This window comes from Trachurus japonicus, chromosome 17, assembly GCF_045865225.1.
Source record: "Trachurus japonicus isolate A0001 chromosome 17, Traja_1.0".
Classification (NCBI taxonomy): Eukaryota; Metazoa; Chordata; class Actinopteri; order Carangiformes; family Carangidae; genus Trachurus; species Trachurus japonicus.
In genome coordinates, this window is record NC_140923.1 from 21463007 (window position 1) to 21487429 (window position 24423).

The following is a 24423-nucleotide window of genomic DNA, read 5'->3' on the forward strand; positions in this document are numbered from 1 at the left end:
AAAGGGAAGGAAGGGAATAGGGATTGTGGAAAGAAGGAAGGGGAAAATGAATGAAAGAAAGATGGAGGGATAGGGAACAGATCAGATCAATTGGATCAAAAAAGGAAGGAAGGAAGGACGAAGGGGAGAAAGGAAGGAAGAAAGGAAGGGAATAAGGATTGTGGAAAGAAGGAAGAATAGAGGAAGGGAACAGATTGGGTCAATTTGACCCATAAGGACAACAGGAGGGTTAAGACACCTGAGAAATATTTTAATTTGTGGATAGGGGGCATAATATGTCTCCTTTAAAGAGTTCAGTGATGTGCTCAGATGCATCAGGAACTATCAGGATGACAGCGTTATATACTAGGTTGTAAATATGAATGGAGAATCTGGGAAGACTCAGAGTAACTTCCAGGTCTTGGACCTCAGTCACAGAACCACCTCTTCACCATGAAGACCTGGGAAGACGATAAACTACCTTAACACGAGTATAACTATTATGTTTATTTTGAACATTATAATGAAAAAACACACAATATAACAATACAATAAATAAATAAAAAAGAATTATTCTAAAAGGAGTAGGATGAAGCACATGCTTATGCGGTTCTACACCTATTCAGCTGAAATCAGGTCTCTAGGATTCCTTTACAAAACAAGTCTAAACTGTACTGGACTATATTACTGTACCATTTAGACTCAACTCCTCCCCGTTCCTCTTCTCTATATCTTGAAAATGTAGTATTTTTAAAACATTTTCTTAAACTGTGTAATAGTTCCGCCATTCACATGTCGCATAGAGGGAGAGAGAGAGAGTACAAAGTACAAGAGAGATAATAAGGACACAGATTCAAAACATCTGGAACAGGGCAGTGGTGGCCAAAGGTCTCTGGACCCCTGGTGGTGCAGCACAGAGAGTCAGAAGGGAAGAGAGGACAGAGAGGAGTGTTATGTTGTTGCTGTCCATGTCTGTCCCTTCACCATCTTCCAATGGCTACTACCAGCTAATAATGTAGTTCAAGTCTTCCCAATATGAGTCCAGTGGCCTTCCCAGTCGTTATCCTGTGAGTCAGCCTGTGAGTCATTATTCTTCTTTTTGGTTAAAGAGGAATGATTTGACTTGTGTTTGGATGAAAAGAGAACCAGCCTGAGGACCTTTGTTACATGTTCACCGACCTTGTCTCCAGGCTTTCTGTGGACAATCAAGGTGAAATTAAAAGGGATACTTCACCCAAAATCGATAATTCACCAATTTTCTACTCACCATCATGCCAAGGAAGGGTTTGGAGAACTTTTGGAGTTATCAAAACACTTTTGAAGTCCCAGGGGGGGTCCGGCTGGCAATGGATTTTCATATAGGCCTAATGGCGGCGGATAGAGTTCAGTTTTGAATCGTCCAAAACACACACTATGAAACATCCAAATACCTCCATACTGCTCGTCCGTACTGACCCAAGTGTCCTGAAGCCGCCACATGAAAAAGTTGTTCGATTAATTTTATCTCTGTTTTTAGCCTTGTTGTAGCAGTAGCTCCCATAGAGCTCCCCAAAATCGGTGAATTATCGATTTTGGGTGAAGTATCCCTTTAAGAAGAGAGGAGAATGAACAGAAAACCAGTCTGCACTAGTTCGTACAGTTCATGCAGATGTTTGACACTGCAGCTTTTACCCAGTGTCTGCAGCATGGGCGACAAGATGCCTTTCATTAACCTGCTTCCTGGATCTGACCCTGTGAGGACTTACAGGAACCACAGCAGGAGAGTGAAGGAGACATGATGGAGGATGTGAGTCACAGTCAAATCCTCCACTCTGTGACTCTGCGGTTTCTGTATCTGGGACTCGTGGGATGGCTAGAAAGGCTTTTTCAGGGCACTGAGCAGAGATCTGCTGCGCTGATTGCTCTCACAGGAAAGGAAAGGTGATTTTCACTAATTGTGGTCTTGGTCATTATTCCAAAGAACGTTAGAGGTTTTTGCCAGCGAACCGTGGCAGTCTGTCAGAAGTGCCATATTTGCAGATTCATGCAAGAAGTCCGTTCAGCTTTCCAGGAACAGTTACTTCTTATAGCATTCCCAGCCTCTGGCTGCAGACTTGGCAGACAAAGGGGTTTTCCATTGTGTCTGACTGAAGTGTGATTTAACTTCTAACCTCCAGCCACTTCATACCTCTCATCCAGGATTTTAAATCTCACCAGGCTAAATGAGCTGCTTGTCATTTTTGTGTTGACGCATCATTAAGCATCGATCCCCAACGACGTTTTATTTCTCGCAGTAGTTGAGTTGTGTTTCTCTCTTTGTCCGTGTGAGAGGCTCAGAGTAACAAACCAGATGTTGAGCTCTAATGTCTGGGGGACACATTAGCTCTCTCTCCTGTCTCCTGCTCTCCCTCTCATCTCTCATCTCTGCTTCTCTGTTTCCTCTCTCATCTTTTATTTTCCATCACTCTCCTCCTCTCTTCACCTCTGCCCGCTCTGTTCTCACCGCTCATGTCTCCTCTGGTTTTAAGTATTTCCCATCTGCTGGCCCTGGAGGTTTGATTGGAAACTAAAGCAAAGTCCCCGTATTTCATATGTGCAGCTATGTCATTCAAACCTCTGTGACCTTTTGTCCCCCTGATTTTATATTTTCCTAATTTTACATTCCATCCATCAACATCAGCAACGGAGATATAAATGTCTTTATAGTAGGGAGTTAATACATTTTATGCAGTCAGGGGATTAAGTTGTATTAATGAGCATTATAAAACTGATCCCGTTTACTAGACCAACCATTTTTCTTCCCAGCAGTAGTAGCACACACCTGTCCACCTGTCCAGAGTTTGTAACACGATAAGGTTCTAAAACGTCACCTTTTTATGACACAGAATTGGACCAACAAGATAAAATCAAAGCAGCTGAAATGTAGGATCAGGTTTGTGGTGGTCCAGCGAGGACTCACCTGATCCAGAACTCCCCAGAAAAAGGCTCAAACCCTCAGACACTGCAGAAACACAAGATCAGGCACCTTTAATGTCAAATAGGGTTGAAAAGAACGTATAAATAACTCCACCAATCAGAGACTGGATGTTGTAGACCCATGGTAAAAAAAAAAAAAATAGATCAAGCAGCTGTTTCATCCTTTGAAGTAGTTATGATGTAGTATGAATTAGCTATAATATAAAAAACTGTCATGGCCCAGTGAGGTAAGAGTCCCTCCACCCTCTTGAACAGGAGCAAAAGTAAAACGTGTGTGAAGTCTAGAGATTAGTAATGGAATGTTGATTCAGATGAAATAATTTTTTTCATTTTTCCTTTGAGGTCATCTGTGTGTTGTTTGGAGATTTTCAAACATAAACTTAAAGCTGTTGATTTAAATTTAAATACAATTTTAACCCTGACCTTATCCCTATGATCATGATCATTTATAAAGAAAATTTGAAATTGTAATTGATGTGTATTGCAAAAAATATTTGGCTTTTTGTTGTAAAAACTTTAAAAAAGTGCTATATAAATGAAGTTATTATGTAACACTGGAAATTCCCACTATCAAAAAGGACGTGTGTAAAGGATGCCCTGCTGCAGCTTGAAGGGTGGTGCTAGTGTAGGAAATGTCGTTCATTATTTAAAACTGAATGGAACTTGGCACAGATCTTGGAATAGACCTGCTTTAGTAGGTTTACTGTAAGTAAGATAAAAACTGTCATGGCCCATCACAGAAAACCCCCACTGTTCCCTGGATAGGAATATCTGTTAAAATCCTCACAGCCAAATCATGACCACATGAGGGATCAGTGGCTTTAGGTAAATCAATTTACAAGTCAGAATCATGTGATTAAATATAAATTGTCAATGCAGTTGGGAAAAAACGCAACTGATCAATATTTTTGTTTGTCAATCATGTTTGTACTGTTGGGAATCCATATAGCCTATCCACTGAGATGTTCAAAGCTGCTGTTACCTAATGATACTCCACCTGTTTCTAACATGAAGCAGATCTGTACTGATGATTTAGGTTAGCTGCCTTGTCCCAACCCCTCTAACTCTAACTCACTCTGATGATGGTTAAGATAAAAGAACAGTAGCGTGAAATGGCAAACATGCCTCTGTCTGTGTTCGCAGAAACTTTGCTTTTTTACTTCAGTGGAAATGAGGGTGGGTTGTGTAACAGCTGCTGTTGTTGACTGTCACTCTACACCTGTTTTTTATTATGCTGATGAAAGCTGAGGATCACAAAGGGGCACTATTGTTATCCTGTGTGTTTCTTCTTCTTCATTTTTGGTTGAATTTTGAATTTTTGGTTATTTAGACAATTTTCTCAAAATTTTTTAGTTTCCATAATTATGTTCAAAATTAAAATGTCAAGAATAGCCTGGCCTGTATGCATGATTATGATGCAATCAACAGACACTGATGATAGGCATTGGTATCAGTTAAAGGATTTTTGGCAAATTGGCCTATTGCCATAATCCCTATAGTTTTAGGTGTGGGTTGGTTACCTTTAATTGTCGGTGCAAGCTATTTTTAGAAAGGTGGAGCAGAGCCACGAGCTGCTCAGAGCTACGCTACGGAGGCTGATGGGATTTCTTTGTTTCCCTCATCAAACTCATCAAATACACAATCCAACAACTCCAAAACGTTCTGGTGGACAAGTTGTGACCTGCACATTCACCACGCTATGAGATAATAACAGAACGTTACCAGACAGAGTTGTTTTGAGGCAAATGCAGAGACTGCTTGATGAAAAACTGCTCCCGACGGGGACATGCATCAGCGGTTTTGCATGAATTTACCTCAAAAACAACTTTTATAAATCTGAAAAGTGTGGTGTGCATATTATGTATTCACCCCCCTGAAGCAATACTTTGTTGAACCACCTTTCACTGCAGTTACAGCTGCAAGTCTTTTGGGGTGTGTCTCTACCACCTTTGCACATCTACACACTGCAGTTATTTTTCTTTGCAGAATAGCTCCAGTTGAGTCAGATTGGACGGAGAGCGTCTGTGAACAGCAGTTTTCAAGTCCTGGCAGATTCTCAATAGGATTTAGCTGTTAGGTGTTGGAAGGTGAACCTCTGTCCCGCAGTCTCAAGTCTTTTTCTGCCTCTAACAGCTTTTCCTCCAGGATTGTCCTGTAGGCTACTCTGTATAAAAGCTGCTCAGGAATTTATTTATTTTTTTATTTAACCTTTATTTTAACAGGGTAGATCCATTGAGAGTGAGCTCTCTTTTTCAAGGATGCCCTGTAGCATACAGAGATCACAGAAAATCAAACATCAAACATCAATACAACACAATAAAATACAGTTATGAAAACAGGAGTAGTAAAATCACTAACTGAAGCAAGTGCACGTCTGAGCCGCCAAAACTGTGGTGAGAAGTAGGTTTTTGAAAGCCTCAAGTGAGAGAAGTCTATCGATTTTCAGTGAGTTTTGTAATTTATTCCATCAGTGTGGGGCATAGAAGGAGAAGGCAGTTTTTCCCGGTTCTGAGTTTGTGTAAGGGAGGTGGAGTCTGATGTGGGACTGGGAGCGGGTAGGGAGACCTGTAGAGCGAGAAAGAATATTCTCTGAGAATAACTCAGTGATTTTTAGCTTTTATTGTCTCTGTTACATTTTTTTATTGTCTCTGTTACATTTTATTAGTTTGTGTAGACAATCAACATATGCAAGTGTGCTGCAGAACATGGTCGTTGACATGTTAACAATGGCTGAGGGCCGGGAAATCCCACCAACATAATTATTTTTGTTGTTTTCCGTGTAAATGGGTTTAAGCTATTGAAAGTGTGAAGAAAAATGTCCATGGAGAATCTAAATATGTTTATCAGTTGTTTTCACTAGTTTTTACATTTAGAACAAGTTTTACAAACTATTTTATATTACAGATATCGGTGCCACTCGGCTGCCTCGTTACAGAGACTGCGGTTCTATGTGTGTGTACAACAAGTGTCATTCTGTATGTTTAGGTGTGAGACAAAAAGACGGATGACAACATTTTGTATCTGAACTTTCGCCTGCAGGTTTGTGGTTTCATTTTAGTTTTAGACGTAGCAGATCAGGTTTGGGCTGAAAATGTACACAAATGACTCGGATCGCGTCGGTTCTGGGCTTCAACTGCGGGACGGGATGGGTTGGGTTTTAATTTTCAGGCCTGTTAGACCTCTATTCCAAGTTTTTTGTTTTTCACGGGTTAACACCGTCTCCTTCTGGGTAAGATTTCTGACCAATGAGAGAACAGTTTGTTCTTTGCATGGCATTTGTTCAAAACTTCGGCCAGCTTGGGACTGTTACCATATGAACGCAAACAACCCAAAAGAAAATTGCAACAAAAATGCAACAAAAACATCATTTTAGTTCCTGAATTGGAACAAAACAAACAAGCCACATGTCTGAATACGGCCGTTGTGCATCACCAGCATGGATGTGCCAAACATGTTCTAAAATGTCTCTGTTTATCTACTTGATCTGACTGCTTCTCCCTGGGGTTCCAGACAAAGTCCACATTGTGCATGTTGTTCACAATGATGTAGTCCATCACTCAGGCTGCAGCATGTCTCTGCTGTTATCAGTGGGTGTAATTGATGGGGGGGCTTGGACTGGGATGGTTCCGTTTCTCTCCAAATGTGAAATCCACTCTGAAGAATGTTGGCATTGTGTTTGACCACAAAATCCTATTTCCATCATGCCACGACTATTGTATCATTCTTGTCTGGCCTAGCCACCTGCACCAGCTCATTGCAACACTTGACATGTCACGTGCTAGGCCTACTGCTTCTAGTACACTTCACTGGTTCATTTTCACTTTAGAAGTTTATGGTTTGGCTCATGAGAATTGACAGTGAGGCAGATCAGGAACTTAAGGTGCATTTCCACTACAGGGACACTTTCCCCCAGGAACAGGAACCTTTGAAGGAACAAGCAACTACATTTAGTTCTGGGATAAAAGATTTCTCCCTAGAAGTGGCCCTGGTCAGGGGATAGTACTTTCTTAAAAAATCAGGCAAATTGGCCCATTGCCATAATCCCTATAGTTTTAGGAGTAGGTTTGTTACCTTCAATTGTCAGTGCAAGCTATTTTTAGAACAGCGGAGCATGCTAAAAGCTGCTCAGAGCTACGCTTCGGAGGCTAATGGGATTTCTTGGTTTCCCTCATCAAACTCATCAAATACACAATCCAACAACTCCAAAACGCTCTCGTGGACAAGTTGTGACCTGCACCTTCACCACTCTATGAGATAATAATGGAGCATTACGAGACAAGTTGTTTTCGAGGTTACTGCAAAGCATGAAAAACTGCCCCCGACGGGAACACGCATCAGCAGCTTTGCATGAATTTACCTGGAAAACAACTCTGTCTCATCACATTACATTAATATCTCATAGCGTGGTGAATGTGCAGGTCACAACTTGTCCACCAGAGCGTTTTGGAGTTGTTGGATTGTGTATTTGATGAGTTTGATGAGGGAAACCAAGAAATCCCATTAGCCTCTGTAGCGTAGCTCTGAGCAGCTCGCGGCTCTGCTCTGCCGTTCTAAAAACAGCTTGCACCGACAATTAAAGGTGATAAACCTACTCCTAAAACTATAGGGATTATGGCAATGGGGCAATTTGCAAAAATGTTGAACTATCCCTTTAAGGTTCCTGGAACTTTTGGTTGAAAAGCACCTAAAAAGTGGAGCTCCTATCTGAGACCACTGTCTCCGTTCAGCTGATTCTGCCTGTTAGAACAAGAGGATGAGCTGAGGGCATGAGATGAATAAGGGTGTTTTTAAATCATGCAGAGTTACTCCAGTGCAGTCCCAAAATCAAAGTATAGAGCTGGAAACCATGACCGTTGCACAACCTTAAGTGCAGGTTTATTTTTGTAGCCATGTATGACACTGAAGCTCCTCTAAACTCAAGGAAGCGTCGGAACCAAACCATGACCTTTCTCTAAACCTCTAAACTTGTTTTGTGACTAAACTATAACCAAACCAGGATGGTTCCATAAACATAACTATGCTTATTACTGTAATCATGATGACAAAGACCTCTGGGCACACATCCACACACATACGGGGGCACAATTTCAGGAAATGCTCCTATGGGCCGTATCAGAGGGGAATTCATACGTGATATATGGTTATTTACACTAGAGGGCTCTGTGTGCCTCAACTTAACCTTGTCTTTCCAAGTCTCATATTCAGCCACTATTTTTCTCTTTCTTTTGTTTTCCTTTCCACTCCTGCAGTGGATTTTTTCACCTCCTCAACATAAAAGAGCTGCAAGTGAGAGCAAAGGTCACGAACTCCCTCCTTTTTCCTTTCTGTCTTTGTACAGAGTTTTTAGCTCAGTGGTAGTCAGGAATTTGTTTGCAGATACCACTATCTTTAAACCAGACATTATACAATGTGGCTGCATGCATATGTGTGTGTGTGCATACAACCCAGACAATCTTCCTTGTGAACTTGGAGAGATAGCATCCTTACCACATGTTTTCGCATGTTTTCCGGACTCTCTCTTTCTCCCTCTCTCTCTCAGTGTGTGGGGTCGTCTTGCTTCCGGAAATGTACATGAAGTGGTTTCAGAAACTTGACAGTTGCAGAGAACACTGATGCATTCATAGCACTTGGCCGGCAATTTGGAGTGTACAGTTGATATGAATGAGAATCTTTCTTCTACATCCCACTGGGTGGTCAACACCCTCCACCCTCCCCACCCCCACCCCCGCCCTCCAGCCCTTCCATCTCCCCAGCCACCACATGTCAGAAGCTGCAGAGGCTCATAAACTAGTCCATGAAGCAGAGAGATTAACTCCCTGGATTCTCTCCTGCTTAGAGAACATGTTGTTTTAAATGCACTGCAATTGATTTTTTATTATTTTTATTATTTTGAGTTGGTTCAGATTGAAAAGAACTGAGCCGCCCCAAACCGATCTAGACCAGACTGGTGAGAAAAAACTATTTGAGATGCAGTTTTATCACACTCTGACTCTGAGTCTCTATGTCAGGCTCTTTAGCATGTCGTAGGTCTGGTGTGTGTCCTGAGAATTCCCAGTCTGAGGTTTGCCAGCATCGAGCTTGGTCTGACTTTCCACCCTGGGATCCTTCCAGGGGCTCTGCTGCTTCCAGGAAAACTAAATCAACCCCAGAAATAATGTTCGCACCGGGCTGAGAGAGAGAGGCTGGAAAGAGACAGTTCACGCTCATCCTTTTTAAACATTTTATTATAAATTAACAAACCAAAAAGGCAAACCTGTAGTAAAGCAGTTGAACTCAACCTTGTCCTGGGATATTTCTTTAAACAAGTGAAGCAGTGAGGAGCACGTGTTGGCATGGAGACGTGAGTGTCATTCCAGCGCCTGTAGCTCAATATGATGGAACATGATTTGACAGAGATGAAAGTACAACAGACCAGATAATACACAAGCATACATCATAAAAATACAGCGTTAACCAGAGAGGTGGCTGCAGTTTCATTCCACACATCATGATAAATGCATTATACTGATGATGTGTGCAACACTTAGAGTATCTGCAAACTTTATTCTGATCCAGAATCAGTTTTTACTCTGTGAACAATATATCCAACTAGCAATATGGCAACATGGCCAAGTGTAATATCGCGATCACAGACGCTGCAGTTTTTTTTAATAAATGTACAGGACAATGAATGAAGCACTGTGTTGCTACGGAGACGATTTATTTATTTTTTCAGTTAAAAATAAGCACGCAACAACAACCACGACTCATATTAGAATCACAATTAGGGATGTCACGATTATAGATTTTCTTGGTACGATTATTGTCAGAGAAATAATCATGGTACTACGATTATCACGATTATTATGCACTAATTAATTTCACAACACTATGACTGTGTAAAATCAAATATAGTCAAAATATAACTACATAACTCATTGTTTACACAAAATATTTCAAGTATCTATTAATATATGACGAATTCTTAATCCCCAGGGGAAATGTTTGAAATATTCAGGTCATGAATTGTCATCTATACCAAATGTTTGCGTTTATTTTAATCGTTTTTTGTTTTGTTTTGCTTTTTTTAATTAAAAATGACACGCTAACATTTAAATTCCTACCAATTCAATGTTACTTATCTGTGCATTTACCTTTATTTTTGTGCACATCTGCCAATAAGGTTCCAACATCAAACTTTTGTGAAAGTAACGGTATTTAGGACTCTTTACAATTAAATAATTGTGGCGTTTAATACCACGATTAATTGTGAAAACAAGTAATCGTGACATCCCTAATCACAATTAATATTGCATTATAGTGAAAGTGGTCTCAGACATGCTCTCCTGTTTTAAAGGGATAGTTCAACATTTTGGCAAATTTGCCTATTGCCATAATCCCTATAGTCATAGCAGTAGGTTCATTACCTTCAATTATCGGTGCATGTTGTTTTGAGATTGGTGGGGCAGAGACGTGAGCTGCTCAGTGAATACAATGGAGGTGAACGGTACTTTCGCTTTTCCCTCATCAAACTCATCAAATACACCTCCAAAATGCCCTGGTGGACAAGTTGTGACCTGCACATTCACCACGCTATGAAATAATAACGTATTATTATGTAACATTATGACACATGAAGCAAATACTCGGAACTACTTGCGCTTTTGAAATCACTCCGCCAAGCAGCCGTGTTGTTCCGGCTATGCATTTGCCTCAAAAACAACTCTGTCTCATAATGTTACATGATTATTTCATAGCGTGGTTGATGTGCAGGTCACAACTTGTCCACCAGAGCGTTGTGGAGTTGTTGGATTGTATTTGATGAGTTTGATGAGGGACAGGGGACCTGTACCATTCACCTTCATTGTGTTCACTGAGCAGCTCACGTCTCTGCCCCGCGGATCTCAAAACAACATGCACTGATTATTAAAGGTAATGAACCTACTGCTATGAGGGATTATGGCAATAGGCGAATTCTCTAAAATGTTGAACTATCCCTTTAAGGCGACGTGCTCTTGGAAGAAATTGTACCTTAACATCTCCTACTCAATAGCAGAGGCCTGAGAATTGTGTTTAATGTAGAATGAGTCATGCTGTTTAGTTAAAAAATGACAAAATAAAACTAATCTCAAACACAAGCACAGATTAATTCAACATTTGATTCCCTGATATATTCACCTCCTCAGCCTGAGATAACACCGTCCTGATGGGATATTTTCAGGTTCCACGTCCTTTTCCATTATTTATGACGGCTTCACACCCAGCGGGCCTGATACAGACCTGAGCCACTGCTTCATTTCAGTTTTAATACGAGTTGAGGAGTTTAACATCTGCCTCCAGCAGCAGCTAAACCAATCAGTCTCCTTCCTTAAAGCTCCACACACATGCACGTGAATTATAGCAAGCTGAAAAGCTGTAGGGCCGCACTGCACATCAAGTTTAGTTTTCATACAGAAAAAAATGCAAATATAAAACCTTTCTTGTCACTTGAGATGGATGTAGCCCGGCTTTAAATAAGCACAGTTACCTTAAATGTATTCAGCATCACTGGCAGCTGATGTTAAGACGCTCTTTAGTGGAAAACAGTGGAAAACACTGGGGAAAAAGCCTCTTAACTTCCATTTTCAGTCGTGGGAAACGAGGCCCTCGCTGGTTAATACTGACTTTAGTGTGTGTGGCAGAGCAGCAGTGGAGGTTCTTATTAAAAAATACTTTCAGTCACACAGAACCACAGTCACTGAGACACAGCCCTGATGAGATGAGCTCTGATTTCTTCCATCCTCAGCGTGGTTTGGACCTCCTGCTGGATGCTACATCACTGACCACCTGTCAAACCATCGTTTCTTCCGTCTTCACCGCGCTAATAAGCGAAGATGACATCGTACATCATCTGATGTCCATTGTCCCACGCGTACACCTTCTTGTCCAGCGGGTTGTAAGCCAGCTGGGAGGTGTGCGAGTGCATGTTCGTGAAGGCGAGGCTCGGCACGGTGTGGGTGAGCGTGTGCGTGTCGAAGGCGTACGTCACGTTGGCGTAGTGACGCTCCATGCTGTCCACGCCGTAAAGCACGCCGCACACCAGGAAGCTGTTTCCGTAGTGACCGCGGCGGAGACCCGTGCGGAAGCTGCGTACCGGGAGCAGGTCGCGGGGCCGGAGGTGGGTGAGTAGGATGACTTCCTGGTGGAATCCCTCCGTGTCCACAGCTGGGTAGAGCAACCACAGGCCGGACTCGTCCACAGCAAACTCCACCTGGAAACAAACACATGGAAGACACTGCTGCAGTCACTCCAAAATAAAAGCTCCTCACAACCATTAGCCACATACAGCTTAGCTGGAGTCACACCATGATTGGACTCCAGGTAGAGTAAATTCCTGGATGCAAAATGTTCTTTGACAAGAACGATTCAAGACTATACTAAGCTGGGTCAAGTAGTGAATTGTTTATAGGCTATTAGCGATTTATTTGATGGAGACCAGCTTCTTTCTTTTGAACAACTAAAGGTAAAGTATAAACTCTGAAACAAATTGGAAATACCTGCGAGTTGTATCCTGGCACACCTTAAAGGGATAGTTCAACATTTTGTCAAATTGGCCCATTGTCATAATCCCTATAGTCATACCAGTAGGTTTGTTACCTTTAATTGTCGGTGCAAGCTATTTTTTGAACGGCGGAGCAGAGCCGCGAGCTGCACAGAGCTACGCTACGGAGGCTATTGGGATTTCTTGGTTTCCCTCATTAAACTCATCAAATACACAATCCAACAACTCCAAAACGCTCTGGTGAGAAGTTGTGACCTGCACATTCACCACGCTATGACATAATAACAGAACATTACAAGACAGAGTTGTTTTCGGTAAATTCATGCAAAAACGCTGATGCACGTTCCGGTCGGGGGCAGGTTTTCGGCAAGCAGTCTCTGCATTTGCCTTGAAAACAACTCTGTCTGGTAACGTTCCATTAGAGAGAGACCTTTCTACTGCAGATATTATACGTAGTGGCCATTTGTACCTCATACAACCCCACTTCAAAAAAAGCTAAACTATCCCTTTAATACTGTGACGTCCTCTGCACTGGTACTGTACAACAACCGCTGCTTTGTCTATTGGATGTGCTACTGAAGGGAAGTGGGCTAAATGTTCACCTGATCCAGTGGTGCAGAACAGCACTTATTACTAGATGCAGGACAGTGTTGCAACACTGGAAAGCAAAAGGAGACATCAGTGAAGGAGTGGTTTGATGAAATGGCCAAGATTCCTACCGAAAGGCTGTGTTGCAGGCTGCTGGATAAGGAAGAGTTATGCAGCAGTATCTTGGTACAACGACGGGTTGCGTCCTTTCCATTAATTATTTTCATCAGTGTGCATTTGTATGCACGTTTGTGTACTGTCTCTGTTGGATTTCCTCTGTTTGTTTGTTGTTGTTGTTGTTTTGTAGATGCTCTGTTTTGGCTTTGTTTCGACCCGTGGTATGTACATATACAGTATAAAATAAGTTAAGATAAGCTAAACAGCTCTCAACTGCAACCATGTACTTTAGGGTACTTTTGGCTCATTATAATTATTACTCTTAGTAGCTGTATTCAATTTATACTATATTTCCACTTTGGCATCCAACACACACTTATGCACACACACTGAGCAACTAGTGTTGATGTGTTTTTTCTGTGTGGGTGCTGTGCTGTAAACAGAGACAGACAGAACACGCCACTTAGCTCTGCTGCTTGTCATGGGTGTACAAGTGAAGGGATGGTCAATGACAGTTAGAGAGTGAGAGAGGGGATTATGCAAAAATAAGACTGCAAACCTTACTGTCACGGCTCACTCTCTTCAACAGAGTTCCTACAGTAAGTCACCCTGCAGTGTTTCCTGTAGTGTTAGATGACAGTGTGCGTCCTGACTCTGACCTCAGACTGTGTCCTGTGAGCTTGCTCCTCCAGTATGGCGTCGTGCAGCGTGGTCCAGGCAGCTACGTATTTGTGTCTCAGGTCGTATTTGATGACGTCCCTGCTGAACGCACGGTTGTAGTAGAAAGCCCCGTTGAAGACGACGTGGCCCGTTCCAGTGAAGCTGTAGGGCAGCTTGTAGGAGTTACTCACCTGACCTGAGCAGGAAGAACACACAGAATACACAACATACAGTAGCGTTTACACATTCAATTCTTTAGTGGTAATGTCATTACTAAAGTAGCAATTGAAATGGTCATAATGCAATGGTGACAAGTAGAGGGACCCTCACTGATCTGGAGATGCCCATGTTAGTTATTATTAGTTTAGTGATTTCATGAATGATGAGTTTGAAGAACCAATTCATGCACTAAAGAATAAAAAAGAAGATTTATTCTGCAGTGGACTCCAGCTGCATTATGACTTTACTGTAGTACATACTGTACTTCTTAGTACTAAACATTATTTCCTTAAAGCACCTTAAAGCTAAAATAATTCTAAAATCCGTCCAAAAGATGTGTTTAACATTTATAAGAATAAAAAAAATGTAAACAAGAACTTTTGCCTCTCATAATCTCATCTAGTCTGAAATGCTCTTGTTCTTTTGGTTTTAACATGACTTGCATGAATTGAAAAAGAAAGGGCAATAAATGGATTTCAGGTATCTGGTAGATGGATTTGTCTGGTGGACTTGGCAGTGCTACATGACCAACAGCCAGTGTTTTTGCAAGATGAGAAAGGTGCTACTGTTAAAACTTACTGGCTTGGCCTGGTTGGAAATAGGTTGTGGGTTTATTTTCCTTCTACACACACACACATACACACAAAGCCACAAGCAGACACCCACACCAACATACAGTACTGTACACACACAAACCTGTTTTAAAGGCGTCCACGTCTCTGAACTCTTGGAGTTCATCTCCATAGTGACCGTTGGTAAGGTAGATGACGCTGCCATGGCCGCGTGCGTCTCTCATCCAGGCGCCCTCGCTCTGGCCGTACGAGTTGTGCTGGACGGGATCAGAGAGGCTGGCGAGGGTGTCTTTACACACGCCTGCAGGAAGACGTGGAAAGTGATGGAGTGAATGAAGACTTCTAAAAATCTAATGATGAGACAGTTTCACATGTGCAATCACTCAGTACGTTTACATGCATAGCTCCATTTGAGCGTCTTGTCTGAGTTCTGGCTATCCCAGTTTACATGCAACAGGGAAGATCGAATAACTGACAGTGTCCGCCTCCTCAACATAGGTGGAGATATGCGTCATTTCAGCGGGTTAATACAGACAGGTGTCATGCCAAAAAGAGACTGCTTGCCGAAAAACGACTGTACCTGACGGGAATGTGCATCGGCGTGTTATCTCTCCACAGTGGATTTCAGTTTCAATGATTTTGTGAGAATAAATAAATAAATGAATGCAGAAAGCTATGATGTCATATAAAATAGCAATATAGTATGTGCTAATTATCAAGTACCCACAATAAGTAAGTACAGTGAATTTGTACAGTGAATTGCAATCCTGAGTTAGTGGGGGCAGTGACTCACTTTTCGGCAAGGCCCCACCGAGAAGTGACTGCACCCTCTAACTCAGGATTGCAAGGGGTGATGTTCGCAGCATTTTCTGGAGTGATAGTAGAGGGCACCAGATGCAGGTACAGTGAATTTGGTCAATGTCACCCCTTGCATTCCTGAGTAAAGTCACTTTTCGGCAAGGCCCTGCCGAGAAGTGCAGTCTCTTTTCGGCGCAACTCCAGGTTCGGGCCGGCTTCACTGCTACATTTTGTGTCATCTCTACTGTTGTGAAGCATTGTTGTAAAGAAAATTGATTTCCAATCACATTTTCTGGGTGTCGTAGTCGGATAAGGAAAACTCTTGTATTAGTTGGACTGACGCGTTTACAGTACATGCAGTTCAGTTGTCCTGTTGTAGTCAGATTAAAGGTGTTAAAGGTGTACAGAAATGGCCGTTTGTCTTGTTTGTCGCGCCGAGTTGTCACGAGTTGCCGCACGAGTTTACCCGAGTGAGGAAAACGAATTTGATTGATCGTTATCGAGCGGGCGGGATATTCGGTGTGTGTGTGCGTGTCTCAGACGTTTGATTGACGGATGACGGATCCAATATCAGTGGCTGATGAATCGTGAGTAGGCTGACGTATAACCCTAGCGCCTGCATTATCCAATGCGAAAAAAAAAAACCACACTTTCATCCCGGATTTAATCAAAAATAGAATTTTGCACAAAGTTTGGGCTACATCGTCTGATAGATGAGTTATTAAACTAATTTTATGACCCAGAGTGGGCTCAAATTCAATTTCCTTTTCTGTACAGCTTTAAGAAATGGCCGTTTGTCCTGTTTGTCCCGCCTCCTTCTACGAGTTTCCACGAGTTGCCGCACAAGTTTACCCGAGTAAGGAAAACGAATTTGATCTGTACACCTTTAAGGCAATAATTAGTTTTTTTCAACTGTCATGTAAAAGTACTGACTAGCTGTTAGTAAAGTACTGTACTCTACCAGGCCTCTTGGTGGGCTTGGGTTGGTCAGATGGGCTCTCTGTCCAGCTGAGTCGACTCCTGGGTCGTGGCTGAGACCCGACCGTTGGAGACGCATTAGCAGGTGGAGCTACATCGGTATCTGAAGCTGAGGTGTTCTGATGAGTGACAGCGGTGGTGGGCGGAGTCCTGGGAGTTGTAGTTTGTCGGGGTGTGGTAGTCGGTGCGGTTGTTGGTTTTGGACTGGTTGTGGTCATCCTAGTGGTTGTTCTCATGGTAGTGGGAGCTGGTTTGGTTGCAGCTGTGGTTTGTGCGCTGGTGGTGGTTGGGTGGTCTGTGGGTGGCTGGGTGGTGGGCCTCCCCGGCAGGTCCTTGGAGCCTCTGCTGACAGTGGGCCAGGGTCCTGGATTCTGGATGCGGGACGTCCTGGCCGGCGGGAGCTGGTCAGAAATCAGTACGTCTGAGGCGTCTACAGTTTCATCAGCTGTAGGAGAAGAAGTATGTGATATGATTACTCTATATGTCACGTCACTGTAATCGTTGTGTGACCATGTAAAAGCAGCCTCAGTCATCAGGGCCCAGATGTTAAAAAGGTGTAATCTGGATCAAAGGCTGATCCAAATCTGGATAATGAGAACTCCAAATGAGACTGTACATCACACGGAAGGCTGCTACGTAGGTAAAAAAACAGCAGCATGGGGTCACTCAGAGTGTATTTATTGAAAAGGGTTAGGGATAGGGTTAGGGGGGTGAGCCGGTGCATATTCTCATTTGCCCAGGTCATAGTATTTCAAAGGAGTTTAAATCGAAAGCAACTGGACTTAGTTATTTGTCTAGGAAGACGTTTCACCTCTCATCCAAGAGGCTTCATCAGTTCATGTACGCATCTGACCAGGCTGGGACTGGTCCAACTATCTGGTGTGGAGACTCACTATTTAACCTCTTAAATCGAAAGCAACTGGACTTAGTTATTTGTCTAGGAAGACGTTTCACCTCTCATCCAAGAGGCTTCATCAGTTATTCATCAGGGTATTATTTTCTGTGCTTTTTAAACAGCCAGACCTTATCCGACCCACAACCAATAAATAAAAAACAAAACAAATATACAGTATACTTGTCAAATACATCGTGGATGTTTTTCCATGTGTTTCAAACTTGAACTTCAAAATTCAAAATTCAAAATTCAAAATTCAAATTTCAATTTTAATTTAAATATCCAGTAATTGGGGAAAAGTCTATTTGTGGATTGATCAAAAGGACTTTATTTACTTAACCTAACCCTAACCCTAACCCTATTATAATGGTTTGAAAAGCAGGTGCAAAATATCAGTGTATACTTTATACTACATTATCAATGTTGTTTATTTGACAAATTTGAACTGAATGTAAAAGACATTTTGTTCCTGAAATCCTACCTGAATCCACCAATTCCTCCAGAATAATGATTTTTTGGAACAAAGTTTTCCCTACTAAAAACACAATCTGAGGGTTTGATCCAGATTAAAACCAAGATTAGATTACGTAATCTACTAATCTCAGAATCCATTTTCAGTTTTGAACAACCCATTTTCAAGATGTGATCCAATCCGTTATCCAAAACCCAGTCAGGTTACCTCTGAACAACTGGGTCCTGGACATCAGACTTACTGTTCTTCCCTCTCCCTCTCTCCTCCTCCTTGTAGCTCTCCTCCTCTGCCTTGTAATAGGTCACGCCCCTGATGACCACGCTGCTCTTGTCTTTGACTGGCTGCCGCGGCTCCGCCTTGTCTTTGATTGGCTTTTGAGTCGCCGTCTTATTCCTGGTTGGCTGCTGCTGGTCCACGCCATCTTGCTGTTGGTTCTTCTTCAGCTGGACGTCGTAATTCTTCTGCAACAGCACAAGCAACACTCGGTCCAGTTCATGATGGAAAACAGACAAGATGTTGGAGTCTGCCTTTACTACTGTCACACACACATTTTTTTCCAAAAGGGACAGTACCTGTTTGTTAGCGTAGGCTGGTGCTCGGCCTTTCTGTCCCACATTCCCCGGGTCATTTGCTTTCTTCTTTTTCTGCTGGTTCTTCTTCTCTTTCTCTTTTTCTTTTGCTCTCTCCTTTGCTTGTTCTTTCTCTCTTGCTCTCTCTGTAAAGTTACCGACGAAGGCCTAAAGTGCACAGACAGGAAGACAGGAAGGACAAACATTAAATCAAAAACACAACTCATATCCACAGCTACTGGGTTTTTTTCACTTGAGAGATTGTGGGTGTTGATTGTCTGCGTGCAAACCCAGTGAAGAGTGGGCACAGTCAGTGTCTCAAGAACTTCTTGAGAAATGTACATGACACTTTTGAGCATCCCACACACTTCCTCATCTATCATTCAGTACAAAGTCTTGGAGAGAACAAACCTCTGCCAATGGTCAATATGTGTCAAAATAAGCTGCAAACCAGCCAATCATACCTATTAAATGATAAACTTATATCTCATTCATTAATGTAAAGCCGAGAGAAGACATTGTCTTTGTGACTGTTTATTTGTTTATTTGGATCCCCAGTAGCTGTTACTCCTGCAACAGCTACTTTTCCTGGGGTCCATGTTAAAACATGCATAAATACAAATAACAATAATATTTTACATAAATACATACATGAATACAGTTTCAACACAAATTTCCGAATCCGAACTACACATGCTCACACACTGCCACCCACATATACAAGCACAGCACCTGCCTATAAAACAAGTTACCAAAAACACTGAGGTAAAATTTCATAAAAAGAAAATCAAAAAAATCAGCAAAAACCAGGTCACAGAGTTTTCAGGCCTTTACCCAAAAATAACCTTTTTAGCTGTTTTTTTAAAATGTTGTTTACTTGTTGCTTGAGTTGTGATAAATGGCAACTTATTCCACTGAGAAATGGCTCTAAACATGACTGTTTTTTTCATGGCATTAGTTCTTGGTCTAGGAATCATAACATGACCCCTTCTCACCTGTTTTTGTTTCATGACCATGTCTGTTTTGAAAAAATGTTATTCTTGAGTGAAGGCAAGTCGGTTGTTTTAAAACACTATATTCCTAAATAAAGTTACAGTAGAAGAAATCTGTCTGTCAGCCAGACAAGATCAGCATGCATTTTATCTATGCTTTTCCTCATTGAGCACCGAAGGGCAAGACGTGCCGCCAACTGCAGCTTCTAAAGTTCTTCATTAGCAACACTTGACCAGACAGGTGAACAATAATCCAGATGAGAAAGTTACCAAGAGCTTGAATAACCTGCAAGGTGGTGCTTGGAGTAAGAAGGGAGGAGCATCTTCTTATCATAGATATATTTCTTCCCATTTTTCCTACAATTTTATCTATATGCTTCTGCCATGATAATTTACTGTCAAGGTTAATCCCTAGAAGTTTAACCTCATCAACTTGCTCAATACAGCTGCCATTTATGGAGACGTGTAATTTGATATCTTGCCTCAGTGCAAAGTTTGATCCAAAAACAATACATTTGGTTTTTGATACATTTAGACTTAAATTGTTTTTGGCTACCCAATAATTGTTTTTAACTATGATGTGATTGTTGGTGCCAGACAGGCTGCTGAGTGTTTGTGAAACTGTTGCTTTCCTGGCAGAGTCTTTACTTTTACTCAGATTGGTGTGAGACATAAAACTAAAGAAAGACTCAACTAAAAAGCCTATCTAGTGAGCAACAACTCTGTGGACAGAAACCACTGAGAGAGGTCAGAGGAGAATGGACAGTCACTCAGATAACCACTCTATTCACACCTGTGCTGAGCAGAAAAGCCAACAAGTCATTGGACACTGAGGTGGATGGACATCAGCTTCTACTTCCTGTCACCAAGAGCAGAAATCCAAAGCTGCAGTTGAGACAGACTCACCAAAGCTGGACAGATGTGAACCTGATGGATCTGAATCCAAGAGTCCAAGAGAATCTACCTTGTGTCAGCCGTCCAGGCTGCTGGTGGAGGTATGATGCTGTCTCGGTTAATATATTTATTTGATCACAAAAAGAGGTTGCGCTTCAACAAAAAGCCTCATTCAAATCAGAGGGCTGAACCAAAGACTTAATATGAATCAAACAATTTACCAAAAAAACTTAGCACATTAGTCAATTTGAGGACAAAATACACACTTTTCACATAATTTACAGTATTCTGGCTCACATCATGCAAAAACGTTTGGGCTGTGCAGCCTTCATCAGAGCATATGTTTTTGCATGATGTGAGCCAGAATAAATTATGTGAAAAGTGAGTATTTTGTTCTCAAATGTACTAGTTAAGATGTGCTACCATTGCATATGTATTTATTTATTTTCTTTAACTTTTATTTTATCAGGTTGTCCCTCTCTTCTCTGAGGGAAACCTGGCCAAGAGGCTGATTTAACTAATCACGGACTGAATGTCGCGGCCTATGGGAGTGTTGTTTCTTCCCATGGTCACAGTTCATCATCTTCTGTTGAAGATGTGAGGTAAGTGAACTTCACTGGCCTCCCCAGTTTCCAGATCTGAGCCCAGTCTAACAGGAGACTGACACCTTGAATTAGCAGAAACGATGTGATGACGGCATCACATCACCATGGAGCAGAGTCAGAGAAACTTTCAACATCCTGTTGAACCGATGCCATGGAGACCTCATGCTGTTTTTGGAGCCATTCTGAGAGTTTCTCCCTCAGATTTTCCTCAGTGGAAATGTCACATGAACCGTTTTAACAGTTTCCTACAGTAATCCATTCCAGAGAGATCATGTATTGACTCCAGTGATGCCTCTCACAGTGTGAAGTAAGTCCAGTCTAGTCCAATCTAAGTTACAATCAATTGTAGGAAAAGACTTAACGTCCTGCTTTTAAACTGACTGGAAGTCTGTGTGTACACTGTCTGCCTGAGGTATTCTTCATTATTTGCATTTTATATCTGTATAAGATAAGCAACATCCGAGATGTTGGGATGAGAGAGGCGGGAGCAAAGGTCTGTGGCCAGACACTGACTGCATCTTGCAGACGATAGTCAGCACATTAAAGAGGAACTAAGCAGGATTTTTCCCGTGGCTATGCTACATTTTACCTTAATTAAAAAGCTCCAGACTAATTGTGATTAAAGAGAAACTACATAAGTCCAGTCGCTTTTCCTCTGTTTTGTTAACCCTCCTCCTGGCCATGTGCATTTGTTTACAAGGATGCCGGCGAAAAATCAATCCGTGGAGCGTTGGATAATGTTATGTAACGACGCGAGCTGTGTAGTCTTATCTGTCTATAAACAAAAATACTACACTAATGTTGCAAGGTTGGTTTTCAGCCATTCTCAGTAGTAGTCATGTAGTTAACTATCACAATTACTTCAGAGATTTTTAATTAAGGTAAAAATGTAGCATAGCCACGGGAAAAATCCTGCTTAGTCCCAATTTAAACCTCCAGAACAAAAGGTAAGAGGGATAATAATCTACAAATTACAATTGAACTAGAATCATACTGAAATTAGCAGAGTGCAGGAAGCATGCAGGCTGGTGCAATTAGCCCAGTTCAGTGATGTTTAACCAACACAAACAAGAAACAAAGAAAAATGAATGCTACTTATTTACATCCAAACAGTTCAAAGCTGCTGTGATTGGATGATGGATGAAGGCGACCTGGATGATTCTATTCTATTCTATCAAAAAGAATGTTTGAACAGTGAGAGCAGCATGTGGCCCATATGTCGAGTGGAAACTACAGCCTCGATGGAGTGGTATACTGTGTGTGTGTGTGTGTGTGTGTGTGTGTAAGCTTTCTCACTTTTTCCATGTTGTCCACCTTGGTCAGCAGTTTGGTGGTGACAGAGTGCAGCTTTAATAAGTCCATCCCATATAGAGAGCCCTCCAACAAGTCCATAATAGTTGCAATCTTAACAGACAGAAGATAAATGACAGAAAACAAAAAACTCTTTAGAAAATGTTCAAACTTTAAAGGGATAGTTCAACATTTTTGCAAATTGGCCCATTGCCATAATCCCTATGAGATAATAATGGAACGTTACGAGACAGAGCTGTTTTACAGGCAAATGCAGAGACCGCTTGATGAAAAACTGCCTCTAACAGGAACGTGCATCAACGGTTTTGCATGAATTTACCTTGAAAACAACTCTGTCTGGTAACATTCCGTTATTATCTCATAGCGTGGTGAATGTTCAGGTCACAACTTGTCCACCAGAGCGTTTTGGAGTTGTTGGATTGTGTATTTGATGAGTTTGATGATGGAAACCAAGAAATCCCATTAGCCTCCGTAGCGTAGCTCTGAGCAGCTTGCGCCTCTGCTCTGCTGTTCTAAAAATAGCTTGCACCGACAATTAAAGGTAATGAACCTACTGCTATGATTATAGGGATTAAGGCAATGGGCCGATTTGCCAAAATGTTGAATTATCCCTACTGCAAGAAATCAGCCAGTAGGAGAGTTTCTACACTTTGTGTGTGTGTTTCTACCTTAATGTCGTCCTTGGTGGCCTCCTGTAGTTTCTTAAACCTGTACTCTCCCTCACAGGGGTTGACGGCTGAAGGTGGGGCCATGCACACGCACTTCTTACAGTCTGTTCCCTTGGTAACTGTCTCCACGGTGTAGTACTCCTGGGATGGTGATGTGGCAGAGCCATCGTGGATGCGGCTGCAGTCGGAGCGTTTGATTGGCCGAACAATGCAGCGGCACACACAGTCAGACCCCGATGACACAGTCTTTACTTTGTCGTAATCATTCAGCAGCTAGAAGAGAAGAAGTCTGGGTTTGTTTCTCTGCAGCTTTCTCAGCTCAACTTTCAGTAAATAACAAATGAAAAACCTGAAAGTGAATAGGCTACATGTATGTATTTTGGGGCTATAACTGTATGATAGTCAGAAACACATGGATAAGAACCAAGAGAAGCAGTGAGTGTGTGCTGAGCTGATCTGCAGCGGTGGCGAGCTGCCTGGGAAGAATACAGCTCCAGGCGTTTACAAACAGCCACATTTTGGTTTGGAGCGCCTGCAGCTTGAAGGATATTACATAACCAACCACCAGAGAGATGCACACACCATGGTTGCCATGGCACGTGCACACACACACACACACACACTGCTCAGCTCTGGTTCTGATTTAACCGGTCATTTAAGCTGAACTGACAAACTGTGGAGGTTTGGGTTGTGTTGAAATGAAGAAGAAAGTAAGTGCTGTGTCTTAAAGGTCACAGGGTTGGAAATGAGATATTCAGGATCCACAGTTATGGAGACAGCCTGTGTCCAAAAAAAAGAGCTTTTAATGAAGTGGATGGAAAATTAAAAAAACAAAAACTGAGAGACTTGAGACTTGAGATAATTACACTGATCTTAGGTTGGAGTTCTGACAGTGTGTTATTTTCCATCATTATAAGACATATCAGGGCTTCATAGGCTATATGTATCTTTTTTTTTTTTAATTTCATGCATGCATGCAATGCAAATCTAATTTTCAAATTCAGTCAACTTTAACTTTGATTAAAATTCCCACAAAACAGCAAAGATGATGTCAGAACTAATTACTTTATAAATGAAGAAAGAGTAGTGTGATGAAAGTCTACCTAGTCTGTCCAATCTTTTAAGCTGTAAAACTCAACATAACTTAATAACTTAACGTCATTAAATGCTTCTTTTGTAAATGAAGTGCATCACATCACATCACACAGGACTGACCTGGCTGATGATGTTCTCCTGGTTGTCCAGCTCGTCCTCCAGAGGCTCGGCCGTGGACTGCTCAGCTCCCCATCCAGCAGCAGCGTCTCTCCCCACGGGCTGCAGCCGTGGAGCCGCGGACGGAGCATCCTGGCCGGCTGCTGCCGCTGCTGCCGCTCCGGTCGGCAGCATCCTCTCCCTGTCCGCCTCCACAGCACCGAGTCCCGTCACGGCGCAGCAGAGAATGAGCGCTGACAGTCTGCGCCACATTATTATTTTTCTGCCAAACTGTTCTCAGGTAACTATCAGCTGTGCAGCAACAAATTACTGAGCAGGTCCAAGTCAGACGACGCCGAGACCAAGACGCCTGCGCACCAGTGGAAAATTCACCAAAAACTTTATTGACCCTCCAAACGCAACACACACACCGAAGTCCA

The 24423-nt window shown here is 42.1% G+C and overlaps 1 protein-coding gene across 1 annotated transcript; it reads right to left on the reverse strand.

Moving 5' to 3' along the window:
* Positions 1 to 10913: 10913 nt before the first annotated feature.
* On the reverse strand, positions 10914 to 24423 carry olfml2bb (olfactomedin-like 2Bb). Its single transcript, XM_085804683.1, has 9 exons — positions 24008 to 24423; positions 22793 to 23065; positions 22110 to 22217; positions 18326 to 18490; positions 17995 to 18214; positions 16370 to 16831; positions 14735 to 14911; positions 13819 to 14015; positions 10914 to 12163 (listed from the first exon to the last, which is right to left on the reverse strand). Exons 1-9 carry the CDS (start codon positions 24254 to 24256, stop codon positions 11774 to 11776), a joined length of 2241 nt encoding a protein of 746 aa, XP_085660809.1. The 5' UTR covers positions 24257 to 24423; the 3' UTR covers positions 10914 to 11773.